The 12940-nt window shown below is 45.3% G+C and overlaps 1 protein-coding gene across 6 annotated transcripts in view; it reads left to right on the plus strand.

Annotated features, from left to right (window-relative positions):
• The window catches only part of PCNT (pericentrin), a 293476-nt gene that overhangs the window by 122579 nt on the left and 157957 nt on the right, over nt 1-12940 (plus strand). For all 6 annotated transcript variants that reach the window (XM_077448179.1, XM_077448184.1, XM_077448180.1 and 3 more), the window contains one exon: nt 1474-1587. In XM_077448179.1, the coding sequence (XP_077304305.1) occupies nt 1474-1587 (114 nt within the window). The remainder of the gene's footprint in view (nt 1-1473; nt 1588-12940) is intronic.

A 12940-nucleotide genomic window follows, 5' to 3' on the forward strand; every position in this document is an offset into this window, starting at 1 on the left:
AGGAAAACAGGTAATTGTTTGCCATTACTATATTGCTGGTAAGCATGCAGCAAAGGTGCTGGAGGTGTGCAGAGAGGCAATAGTGGCAATATTTTTAAAGAATTACAAGATTACAGCACTTTTATGTCCAATTCTCCACCAGAACTTCAGACCAGAAGCACTTCCTCCATCGCCACCCATTGTTATGGCAACAAGATAATCTTCCTGCGTTATGCTGTGTGTAGACGACGCATGCATGAGGTCAGGAGGTGCATGCTGGTTAGCCAGCCGCACCTTATCCCAGAACAAACTCCTAGTGGGCTTCACATGCCCACAGTGAAGATGGAAGCAGTGAAGAAATCAAACGTGAATAAATAGAGAATTGAACAGCGATTTAATTATTCACATGCATTAAAGTATTTAATGCGGTCTTGCTGGTTGGAAAACATAAATAAAAAATTCTAGGTGAAACTCTGCTTTAATGTGTTCAATACTTTTTTTCCATGTCTCATTCCATTTAATTACACGTAACTTAATTTCTGAACTTATTTGTTTTCTTGTACGTATGGATTGCATGGGCTGTTACTGACATGTGGTGAACATTTTCATGTCAATAGCACCTTTTAGTTATATATTTACCTAGAAAAATGGTGACGTGTTCAATAGTTTTTACCCGATTATTTTTTTGCTTATAATGAACCAGTATTAAAAATGGTTAAAATGCTGCACTATAACGTGCACAGTGATTTTAAAGTGACTTGTACCACAATAACCTAAAAATAGTATATCCAATCAAATGGTGTATCATACTAATGTATCCAAATTTAGATATCCACACCTATACGGTGTTTGTGAATTAAGTCCATATGTGACATGAAAAAATAAGTTCATAGGTATGAGAGCCACAGGTGCCATTAAACTTCAGTATTGATAAAGCCTTGTTACTCCCAACCAAGAAATGACGCTGGTGTGTAAGCCGCCTCCAATACAAATGTTTAAATGTGCCTACCAGATTGTGTGGACTCAAATGTTAACATTGAGTCAGAGACATCAGGAGACAGACATGCTAGCATTAGTAAATGGACAGGAAGGTATAATATTTTTACTTAAAAAAATTTAACAGCTGGCATAAAACTTTGATGCAAGTGAAAGTAAAAAAAAATCCAAATTTTGGGTTGTCCACAGAAAAGGAATAGTTGGGATATCTTCCATTGGGGACACCACTTCTGGTGAAAATCTGGTATTCCTTCAGTGGGATTTTCTTGCTTTGTGATTTGTCTGTGGGACAGGAAGTGAAGGGAAATATTCTCAATGGGCTACTCATGGGCAAAAAAACGTAATGAGGGTTATATCTCTCCCCTACGCTTCATCCAAACTTGAGGAAAAAAAAGGTTTTTGCCTTTTTTTAGTTCTACTTTTAAAGACTGCACTATTTTAGTGCTTTACTACAGTTGTAATAGGATTATACTTGATGTTTTTCATCTTTCATTAAAGGAACAAGCTGTTGAGCGTGAACATGAGAGAGATGACTTCCAACAAGAGATTCGCAATCTGGAGGCACAGCTAAAACAAGCATTAAAAAGCCATGGAGATTCTAGGACATACAGGGTGAGTAATGCAAACTTGAGGTCTGCTTGTCCTATTTTGTATTCTATAAAGTTGTTTTTATATGTACAGTATCTTACAAAAGTGAGTACACCCCCACATTTATGTAAATATTTTATTATATCTTTTCATGTGACAGCACTGAAGAAATTACACTATGCTACAATGTAAAGTGGTGAGTGTACAGGCTGTATAACAGTGTAAATTTACTGTCCCCTCAAAATATCTCGACACACAGCCTTAACCGCTGGCAACAAAAGTGAGTACACCCCTAAGTGAAAATGTCCACATTGGGCCCAATTAGCCATTTTCCCTCCCTGGGGTCATGTGACTTGTTAGTGTTACAATCTCTCTCTCTCTCTCTCTCTCTCTCTCTCTCTCCAAAAAACTGAGGCTCTGAAAAAAGAATTGTTGCTCTACATAAAGATGGCCTAAGGCTATAAGAAGATTGCCAAGACCCTGAAACTGAGCTGCAGCATGGTGACTAAGACCATACAGCGGTTTAACAGGACAGGTTCCACTCAGGACAGGCCTCATCATGGTTAACCAAAGAAGTTGAGTGCATATGCTTCGCATAATATCCAGAGGTTGTCTTTGGAAAATAGACATATGAGTGCTGCCAGCATTGCTGCAGAGGTTGAAGGGGTGGGGGGGGGCCAGCCTGTCAGTGCTCAGCCCATACGCTGCACACGGCATCAAATTGGTCTGCATGGCTGTCGCCCCAGAAGGAAGCCTCTCCTAAAGATGCACAAAGCCCGCAAAGTTTGCTGAAGACGAGCAGACTAAGGGCATGGATTGCTGGATCCATTTCCTGTGGTCTGAGACCAAGATAAACTTATTTGGTTTAGATGGTGTCAAGCGTGTGTGGTGGCAGTCAGGTGAGGAGTACAAAGACAAGTGTGCCTGCAGTCAAGCATGGTGGTGGGAGTGTCATGGACTGGGGCTGCATGAGTGCTGCTGGCACTGGGGAGCTACAGTTCATTCAGCGAACCATGACTGCCAACATGTACTGTGACATACTGAAACAGAGCATGATCCCCTCCCTTTGGAGATTGGGCCGCAGGGCAGTATTCCAACATAATGACCCCAAACACACCTCCAAGATGACCACTGCCTTGCTAAAGAAGCTGAGGGCAAAGGTGATGTACTGGCCGAGCATGTCTCCAGACCTAAACCCTATTGAGCATCTGTGGGGCATCTTCAAATGGAAGGTGGAGCAGTGCAAGGGCTCTAACATCCACCAGCTCTGTGATGTCGTCAGACTCCAGTGGCAACCCGTGAAGCTCTGGTGAAGTCCATGACCAGGAGGGTTAAGGCAGTGCTGGAAAATAATGGTGACCACACAAAATATTGACACTTTGGCCCCAATTTGGACATTTTGACTTGGGGGTGTACTCACTTTCTTTATTGTACATTATGGGACACAGAGCCTTAAGTAATTACTTAATGGGTTATAGCCACCTTCAGGTGTTGACACTGGTAGCGAAGATGTGCTCTGAGGAGCTCCAGGAGGGATCCATACTGGATTTAAAAAACCTCCACAACCGGATCCATCCACGCCACTGCAGCCACAGGATGGTACAAGGGCCTCGCATAGAAGAACAAGGTTTTACTTGTAACACTTCTCTTTGAGGGCTGGACCCTAAGAACTAGGACTCTTATTGGTCTTGCTAAATTACCTAAAGTTGTCCTGAGGGTTGCTATACAGGTCCAAAGGAGTGGAACCCATATTAAAAGGGACCCGGTCTTTGAAAGTTTGAATACGCTGCCTGCCGTGATGGGTGAAGTTTGGATCTGTCTGTTTACAGCAGTATCCTGCAGCGATGAAAAGATAAGAGAAAAGATTAGGAACTGCAAAGTTCACCTATGACTTTTCTTTTATATTGTATTGTAATGCCCTAGAGGGAGTAAGAATAAACATACCCTTTCAGCAGCTCCGTGTCAAGCTAACTAGCTTGGTGTGTCCTAACCGCATATTTTCTATTACCCCAATCAGGGAAACTGAGGGACTCTGATCAGTTTGCACATTTTTTTCAATGCGACAGCACTAAAGTATTGTAAGACTCAAAACTGCTAAAACCACCCACCCATGCTGGAACATGTGAGGGGTGTACACAGGCATTTCTAGTACAGGAAAATACTTTGTTGTTTAGCATTAGTTTAATCTTTATGCTGCCATTGTTTTTTCTTACTATATGCTCAGCAAATAGTATATTTCTATATACTGCTATATAGTGCCTCTGCTTTTGTGCTTAGCACTATGGCTTCCAAGGTTACTACTAAGGCACCAAAAGTTCCACCCCCAGGCACTGGGAACTTCAGTCATGCCTCCATACTGTCATTCTCTCCAGAGATACCAGACAGGGCAAGCCAGGGTGAGTCCTTGGAACTGACTGGTGGTGCAACTGCTTTTCACACTTCAGCCCCTATATACATGACTGAAGATGCATTCTCCGCTGCACTGCAGGGCTTGGAAGAAAAAATTTGCGGCTTTAATTGCATCCTCCATCCAAGGGGATAGGAAGCGTGCTAGATCCCCCTTTCCCACCTCAAACCCTTTTATCAAGGGAACAGTGAGCACAAGTTGAGGTATTACCCTCAGGCGATCACGTAAAAAAACAAAAAAAAAAAGTCCCTCTGCAGAGGAAACGGTTGCTGAACCTTATGCGACCTCACAATCTGAGAGATTGATGGTACAAACTCTTACAGAGATGATTTGTTCCACTTTCATGCTACTCCTAACAGACTGAAAGTTCGATCCCTTCCTTGGTTTAAAAAAAAAAAAACCTTTGCAGTCTTTTCATCTATTAGTAGAAAGGTTTATTTATGCTGAATGGCATCATCTGGATAAGCATTTTGTTTCCCTCCAAAGAGTTTCTCAGTTCTCTATCCCATGGAGGAAGAATTCACAAAAGATGGAAAAGTACCAGCAGTTGACGCTGTTATGTCCAGCATCAATAAAGATGCACAAATGCTTAAGGATCCAACAAATAAGTTGGGATTTTGTTAAAATCCTTTTTTTCCTGGCAGGTGCTGTTTCTCAGCTTAGTCGCCACAAGAGGCAACTGTCAGTCCCTAAAGGACCAGTTCAGAGAGGCCCTTAGGGAGGTCCCTGAGGTCCAACAGGCCCATGAGTTAGCCAAACTACCCAAGGCGCTATGTTTTGCCATAGACTCCGTAAAAAACGTTATCCACTAAGTGTCCGGTCTTGCGCTTGTGCTAAAACGCATGCGTAGGCCTCTGTGGTTAAAAGGTTGGTCAGTTGAAGCATCTTGCAAAAAAGGCTTCTGACTAGTCCCACTTTTTTTATTTTTATGGGGAGCAACTATTTGGGGAAGATTTGGTCAAATGCATCCAAATTTTTTCTAGCAGGAAAAGTACACTTTTTTTATTTTTTTTGTCCAAAAGAAGGTATAAACGTAATTTTATTTAAATGGACTCCTTCCCCTGCGCCACAGGAAGCAGTGGGTAGAGGATGAGGTGTTACCCTCAGGTGATCTGGCTTTTGAAACACATTCTGAAGAAATGTGAGCTTTCCGGGTCAATTATCTCTACTTTGATTAATGCAAGGAAACCAGCTTCCAGAACTAAACATTCTATAGAGTCTGGAAGGCTTTCGTTTCCTGGTGTGAATCCAAGGGTTGGCACCCTTGAAGATATATCATGGGCAGAATTCTTGCCTTTCTACAATTGGGCGTATAGATGAAGTTGGCCTTAAGGGACAAGTCTCAGCTTTATCGATTATTTCAAAAAACGCATTCTTATTCTGGGATTTTATACAACGGGTGATGCAGATTAATCCGCCAGTTAAATCACCTTTTAACTACTTACCGACCGCTGCACAACGATATATGTCCCCTTTTTGAAAAGGGATATCTCGGTAACGGCAGCAGCTGCTGCCACAGCTGAGGTAGGCATCTCTTTTTGACCCTAGATCTCATATTTAAGAGGACCTGTCATGCTTTTTTCTATTACAAGGGATGTTTACATTCCTTATAATGGGAATAAAAGTGACCCAAATTATTATTATTTTTTATTTTATTTTTAAGTGTAAAAGTAAATAATTTTTTTTTTTTTAAAGCACCCGGTCCCAATGAGCTCGCGCGCAGAAGCGAACGCATACGTGAGTAGCGCCCCCGCATATGAAAATAGTGGTCAAACCACACATGTGAGTTATCACAGCAGGAGCAATAATTCTAGCCTTAGACCTCCTCTGTAACTCAAAACATGCAACCTGTAGAATTATTTTTTTTTTTTTTTAAACGTCACCTATGGAGATTTTTAAGGGTAAAAGTTTGACGTCATTCCACGAGCGGGCGCAATTTTGAAGCGTGACATGTTTGGTATCAGTTTACTCGGCGTAACATTACCTTTCACAATATATAAAAAATATTGGGTTAACTTTACAGTTTTCTTATTTTTTTTATTCAAAAAAGTGCGCTTGTAAGACTGCTGTGCAAATACGGTGTGACAAAAAGCATTGCAATGACAGCCATTTTGTTCTCTAGGGTGTTAGAAAAAAATGTATAATGTTTGGGGGTTCTAACTAATTTTCTAGCAAAAAACATGATTTTAAATTGTAAACGCCGAGTCTGAAAGAGGCCCGGTCCTTAAGTGGTTAAGCCCTTGGGACTTGAATTTAGTTTTCAGTGTTACAAAAACAGCCATTTGAACCAATACAGCATATTCCCTTAGTCCTTCTGACAAGGAAGCTAGTATATTTGGTTGCTATATCCTCAGCAAGAGGGGTTTTGGAATTGGCTACTCTTTCTTGTAAAGAGCCATATTTGATTATTCATAATGATAGAGTGATGTTATGCCCTCATCCAGGCTTTTTGCCAAAAGTGGTTTCGGGTTTTTACCTGAACCCAAGATATTGTCCTGCCATTGTTTTTTTCAAAAACCATGTTCCAGGGAAGAAAGGTCACTGCTTTGTCTTGATGTGGTGAGAGCAGTAAAGATCTATTTAAAGACAACTGCTCAGATTCTTAAGACTGATGTCTTATTTATTCTGCCAGAGGGTCCTAAGAAAAGACAGGCAGCGCCAAAATCCACTGTCACTAAGCGTATTCGGCAAGTTTATAATTTAAGAGTTAAAGTGGTTGTAAATGCTTACAAACCACTTTGACCTACAGGTAAGCCTAGATTAAGGCTTACCTGTAGGTCCAAGAAATGACCATATAGGTTTAGATTTTTACAAAAAGACAGCCGCCGCTGTCTAGGGCGCATGCGCCGTAGACAGCAGCGTGCAGGCCGCAGATCGCGGCGATATGCCGCTCATGTCCGCTCCCGTGCGCATGCGTGGGAGTGACGTCATTGCGGCTCTGGCGAATCACAGCGCCGGAGCAGCGAGACCCGAAAGTCACTCCATGTTCGCCGCTGGCATGTATTCCGAAGACGGAGGGACATCCCATTAAGTAATTACGTAAGGCTCTGTGTCCCATGATGTACCATAAAGAAAATAGGATTTTTATTACAGCTTACCTATAAAATCCTTTTCTTGGAGTACATCATGGGATACAGAGGTCCCGCCCCTCTTTTATGGGGTTTAAGTATAATGCTTTGCTACAAAAACTGATATGCGCCTGAAAGGAGGAGGGGGTTATATGGAGAATGCACTTCCTTGATTGGATAAACCAGTGTCAACACCTGAAGGTGGCTATAACCCATTAAGTAATTACTTAAGGCTCTGTGTCCCATGATGTACTCCAAGAAAAGGATTTTACAGGTAAGCTGTAATAAAAATCCCACCTTCAGGAGAGGACTAGGCAAAACATGTAAAACCAGCAGGACTACACAGCACCGCCCAGGGGGCAGTCCCACTGGCTATAACCCTTCACCCTGCTTCCTGAAGCTCAGTTTTGTTTTGTTTTTCTGCGTAGTGAAGGACCTGGCTCCCTGAGGGGACCATTGGTCCTGGGAATTTTTTCATTTTTTTTTTTTTTTTTACAATTTTGGTCCTGTGATCTACAATCAACAGCCGGGCTGGGTGACAGGCTGAATAATATAGATCCTTGTAGTCTTCCCAGCCTGACCATCGAGCATGAGCAGACCCTAGCTATGTGCTGGGCCGGCCACACCAGGCCCCTTCTGGTCCAGGGGCGGCCGGTGAGCTATATGCTTCGGGACCAAGCTATTGCTGTCCGTGTCAGTGTGCCATTGCCAACAGCCACCCTGTATTGCTCGGATGATGGGTCTGTGGTGGCATGCTTCCAGCAATCCTGACAGGAGGGTGTAAGTACGGCTCCCCCTGCCTCTGCAGGATGGAGCAGCTGGGCTTTCCTTGTGAGGTCGACTAGGGGGTCTCTCACTCTCCCTTTCCTCTCTCCCTATCCCTCGTTCCCTCCTCCCCCCGCTGGGGCAGCTGTGTGACTGGGCATGAGGTGCTGTGTATGTCACTGGTGGGGGGGGGCTCCGGTCCTTGGCAGGGGTGCTGTGCTGGCTGTCAGGGTCCGCTCTTTCTTTCCCTGTTTTTTTTCCTTCACAGTGAGGTACTCAGGCTGTTTGCCATGAGGGGAGGCCGCCGCGTGGGTGTGGCCATTTTGCTGAGGCAACGGCCATTTTCCTGTAGCCTTATGCAGTGTATATGCTGTCAGCCATTTTCTAGAAGGTTCAGCGGCAATTTTCTTGGTGATTTTTTTATTTTTTTTTGCTATGACTGTAGCCTCAGCATGGTTTACCTCTAGTGCTGGTGTCTGTATACTTCAGAACAGCAAGTTTTTTTACTCTGAGCACTTTGTGACTGACACAGGGCAGAGCGGGCGGTGCAGTACTCGGTCAGGGTGGCTTTTCCTTCGGGGGCCCCTCAGTCTGCGAGCAGCTAGGAGGGTGGGATTTTGTGTACCTTGCCTTAAGTCCCTAAGTTGTGGCAGGCGAGTGAGGGACAGCATGGCGTCAGAAGCTGGTGCTTCTTCCCCAGACATCCCTGCTATTGCAACCGGCTCACCTGCCCAAAATGCGGTGCCTATGGATGCTTTGCTGGTGGTTCTGAACACCTTTGTTGCCAGGGTGAAAGCGTGCGGGCGCAAGGAGTTTGAAAAACACACCCCACAGGATATTTGGAGTTTTGCTGGATGACATTATTAAAAATGTTACCCGTGGGAAGAGCACGTTGCTCTCACAGTCCAGGAAGGTTAAGGAGCCATGCCACGGGCAAGGGCCCTCTTTTTCCACTCCGAAACTGCTTTTTCGCCCCCCCCCCCCCGGGTTGGCAGGTAAGCGCTCCCAGTCCAACAAGGTGCTTGCCGAAGGACAAAAGCGTCCCTGGTTTTGCAAGCCAAACAAGTCTGCAAGCAAAAATGTTACCGCATAAAGGTTTGCCCCCGCCCGGCTCAGGTGGGGGGTCACATTCGGGAGTTTGCAGCTCAGTGGACCTCTCTACTGTCCGACCAATGGGTCTGCGAACTGGTTTCATCGGGATACAAGATAGCGTTTCTTGTCCACCAAACAGATATTTTTTTTTCCTCCAACCTGCATCTGCTTCCGGCTCGTCGGGAAGCCCTGTTCGGGGCAGTACAGGACCTGCTTCAGCGTGGGGTGATGGTACCTGTACCAACGTTGAAAAAAGTTTCAGGGTTTCTGCTCCAATCTGTTGTCCCCAAAAAGGAAAGGGTGCGTAAAATCCTGGACTTAAAGGCCCTCAATAGCTTTGTGGAAGTGCAAAGGTTCAGGATGGAATCAGTCTGCTCCGTGGTTGCTGCACTCAGGGGGACTTGCTTACATGTACCCATATGCCTCAGAGGTTTCTGCAATTTGCAGTTGGGGAAGAGCACTACCCGTTTGTGGCTCTCCCTTTTTGGCCTGGCATCAGCACCCCCCGATTCTTTACCAAGGTGTTGGCTCAAATTCTATCATTAAGGCAATGTGGGATTGCAATCGTGGGCTACCTAGACAACCTCATTCTGAGGCAGAAGCTGCTCTCAGAAGTTAGGGAGGATGTAGCGATCACCATACAGAGACTCCGGGAGTTTGGTTGGGTGCTGAACCTAAAGAAGTCGGTGTTAGTGCCGACTCAACACCAGGAGTACCTGGGCTTATAGAAGCGAGAGTCTTTCTCCCTTCAGACAAGCTGCAGACTCTTCAAGCTGCGGTGAAGTTGTTGATGAACCGCAGGTGGTCATCGCTGCGCTTCTGCATGCAAGTTCTGGGCCTCATGGTAGCCACTTTCAAAGAGGTACCGTACGCTCAATTTTACACTCAAGTCCTGCAAAAGGAGATTTTGTCAAAGTGAGACAAATATCCTTTCCTGGATTGTCAAATTTGGGTGAGCCAGCTAGTCGGGGATTCCCTTCTCTGGTGGCTGAGGTCTCCGGCCCTTCGGTATGGGAGATCGTTCCTTCCTCTCCATTGGACGGTGATCACAATGGACGCCAGCCTGACTGGTTGGGGGATTGGTTTTTGGCGTAGCGTCAGCCCAGGACTTTTGGTCACAGGAAGAATCTCAACTGCCGATCGATGTACTTGAGCGTCGGGTGATCAGGCTGTCTCTCTCCACACGGTCAAGGAGGCTACAGGGGTGTCCGGTCAGGATCCAGTCGGACAACGCCACGGCGTTGGCGTACATCAACCATCAAGGAGGAACGAGGAGCTTGGCTGCAGCACGGGAGGTCACTCGGATAGAAAACTGGCAGGCAGACTACTGAAGTTGTCAGATGCTGGAAGAACTGGGGGGGTGTGGGGTCGTTGCATCCGGATGTGTTCCAGCTCCTTTGAGCCGAGAGGCCAAGAGAGCCACTTCTGGTGTGCCCCAGTTTAGGAGGTGGAAGGTGCAGAGGTTTCTATCCAGGACAAGAGACCCCTGGGCGGACGCGTTGGTGGCTCCATAGGGGCATTATCGGCTGATTTATGCCCCCCCCCCCCCCACTAAAGCTCCTGCTACACAGAGTGCAGGCAGAGGGGATTCCAGTAATTCTGATTGCCCCAGATTGGCCTCAGCGTCCTTGGTACACCGAGCTAGTACTACTGGTGGCGGATATTCCTTGGCGGCTGCCGATGCGAGAAGACCTTCTATCGCAAGGTCCAATACTTAATCCTGCTTTACCATTTCTGGTTTTAACACATTAGCTGTTGAAAGCCAGGTACTAAGGGACGGAAGTCTATCAGACTCTATAATTTCCACTATGCTGAGGGCATGGAAGTCATCTTCTCTAAAGATTTAGCATTGTATGTGGAGGGCCTACATCTCCATGTGTGAGGAGATGGGGCGGCGTTCGGGCACATACTCAGTTTCCAGGATCCTGCTGTTTTTTTCAGGGAGGAGTGGATACTTGCCTTAAGTACCATCAAGGGGCAGATATCAGCTTTGGCTGTCTTATTCCAATGTCCCTTGGTGAGGCACTCATTGATGAGTACTTTTGTGCAAGGGGTTTGACACGAAGTCCCTCCAGTTCAACCACCGCTACCTCCGTGGGATCTGAATCTGGTGCTATAGGTGCTTCAGATACCGCCGTTTGAAAACATTAGGGAGATTCCCTTGTTAACTCTTTCTCAGTAGTTTTTCTAGTGGCTATTACATCTGCCAGGAGTGTTTCTGAGTTGGCGACCTTGTCATGCAAGTCTCCCTACCTAGTCATCCACAAGGATAAGGCGGTGCTACGTCCACTGCCCTCCTTTCTTCCAAAGGTAGTTTCGGCATTTCATCTAAATGAGGATATCATGTTACCATCCCTATGTCCTAAGCCGACACATCCGAAAGAAGTTGCTTTACATTCCCTGGATGTGGTCCGGGCTAAACGGGTGTATCTGTCTGCTACGGCTGCTTTTCGGAAATCGGACTCTGTCTCAGTGGCTGGTCCGAAAAAAGGTCTGTCTCGTCGACCACCATTTCTCTGTGGTTCAGACAGATTGAGGTTCAGGCCTATGCCTTAAAGGGGCGGGTGTCCCCTTTTCCTGTCACGGCTCATTCCGCCAGGGCAATTGGAATCTCCTGGGCTTTCCAACATCAAGCGTCTGTCTCCCAGGTGTGTAAGGCGGCGACTTGGTCGTCCGCTCACACTTTCACTGTATTCTACAAAGTTGACGCAAGCGCATCTTCGGATGCTTGCTTTGGCCGCAAGGTTTTGCAGGCGGCTATGTAAGGTTGCAATTTACACTTTCATTAAGTTACAAGTTTGTTGTGAACGCATCTTGAAATGCATAAGTTGGCCACAGGTTTTGATGGCGGCCGTTTTAAAGGTGGCAACTCTTCTGTTGAGGTGTTCCTCTTGTGGTGAAGTTATTTTTGCTGTTTCTACCCCTTGTTTTTTGACACTGCTTGGGGACGTTCCTAAGGTCAAGAATTAAGAGCCGTGTCTGTCAATGAACGTAAGAGAAAATAGGATTTTTGTACTCGCCGTAAAATCCTTTTCTCTGGAGTTAATTGACGGACACGGCACCCACCCTTCCTATTTATGTTTGTACTGCTTTTTGACGAACTGAGCTGCAGGAAGCAGGATGAGGGGTTATAGCCAGTGGGACCGCCCCCTGGGCGGTGCGGTGTAGTCTTGCTGGTTTTACATGTTCTGCCTAGTCCTTTCCTGAAGGTGGCGTGATAACCCTGAGGTCAAGAATTAAAGGTGCTGTGTCCGTCAATGAACTAGAGAGAGAAAAGGATTTTATTGTGAGTACAAAAATCCTATTTTTTTTGTTGCCAGTGGTTTAGACATTAATGGCTGTGTGAGTTTTGAGAGGACAGTAAATTTACACTGTTATCCAAGCTGTACACTCACTACTTTACATTGTAGCAAAGTGTAATTTCTTCAGTGTTGTCACATGAAAAGATATAATAAAATATGTGAGGGGTGTACTCACTTTTGAGAGATACTGTATGGATTGGCGTTTAGTCCCAATGTACTTTCATATATTGTTCAACTTACCATTTGGTGTTTTATTTTTTTTATTTTTTTTTTATAGATTTTATACAGAATTCAAAGGTTAAAGACCAACTCGAGGCACACATTTTTGGCTATAGATAAGGCTAGTCTCACACCTATGCATTTTTTGGTGTTCCCTTTTAAATCAATGGAAACACTGATTATTCTAAAACTTGCAGAAAAAAATGCACAACAGATTTAGTGCTGTTTGTGTGTCATGCCCCTTTCACACGGGCTTTCCAATCGGGTCTGTCTGTCTGTCTCAGTTTTTTAAGCGGAGCTGATTGGACCCTCCATTCACTCCTATGGAGCAGCGAATGTCAGTGGTGACATGTCAGCTGACACCTGCTGCTATTGGATCTGATCCTGTCTGTTAAATCCAGAATGATGGTGACCCTTTTTTTCATCCGTCTGGTGGATGTGGTCGGGTGAAAATGGACAGGCGGTCTGTTTTCATCTGACCTCCCTATAGAGGAGAGCGGGACTCTGACAGGTCTGTCTTGGCA

Source organism: Lithobates pipiens, unplaced genomic scaffold (genome assembly GCF_037356315.1).
Source record: "Lithobates pipiens isolate NorthernLeopardFrog02 unplaced genomic scaffold, aLitPip1_a1.2 Scaffold_22, whole genome shotgun sequence".
NCBI classification, from domain to species: Eukaryota; Metazoa; Chordata; class Amphibia; order Anura; family Ranidae; genus Lithobates; species Lithobates pipiens.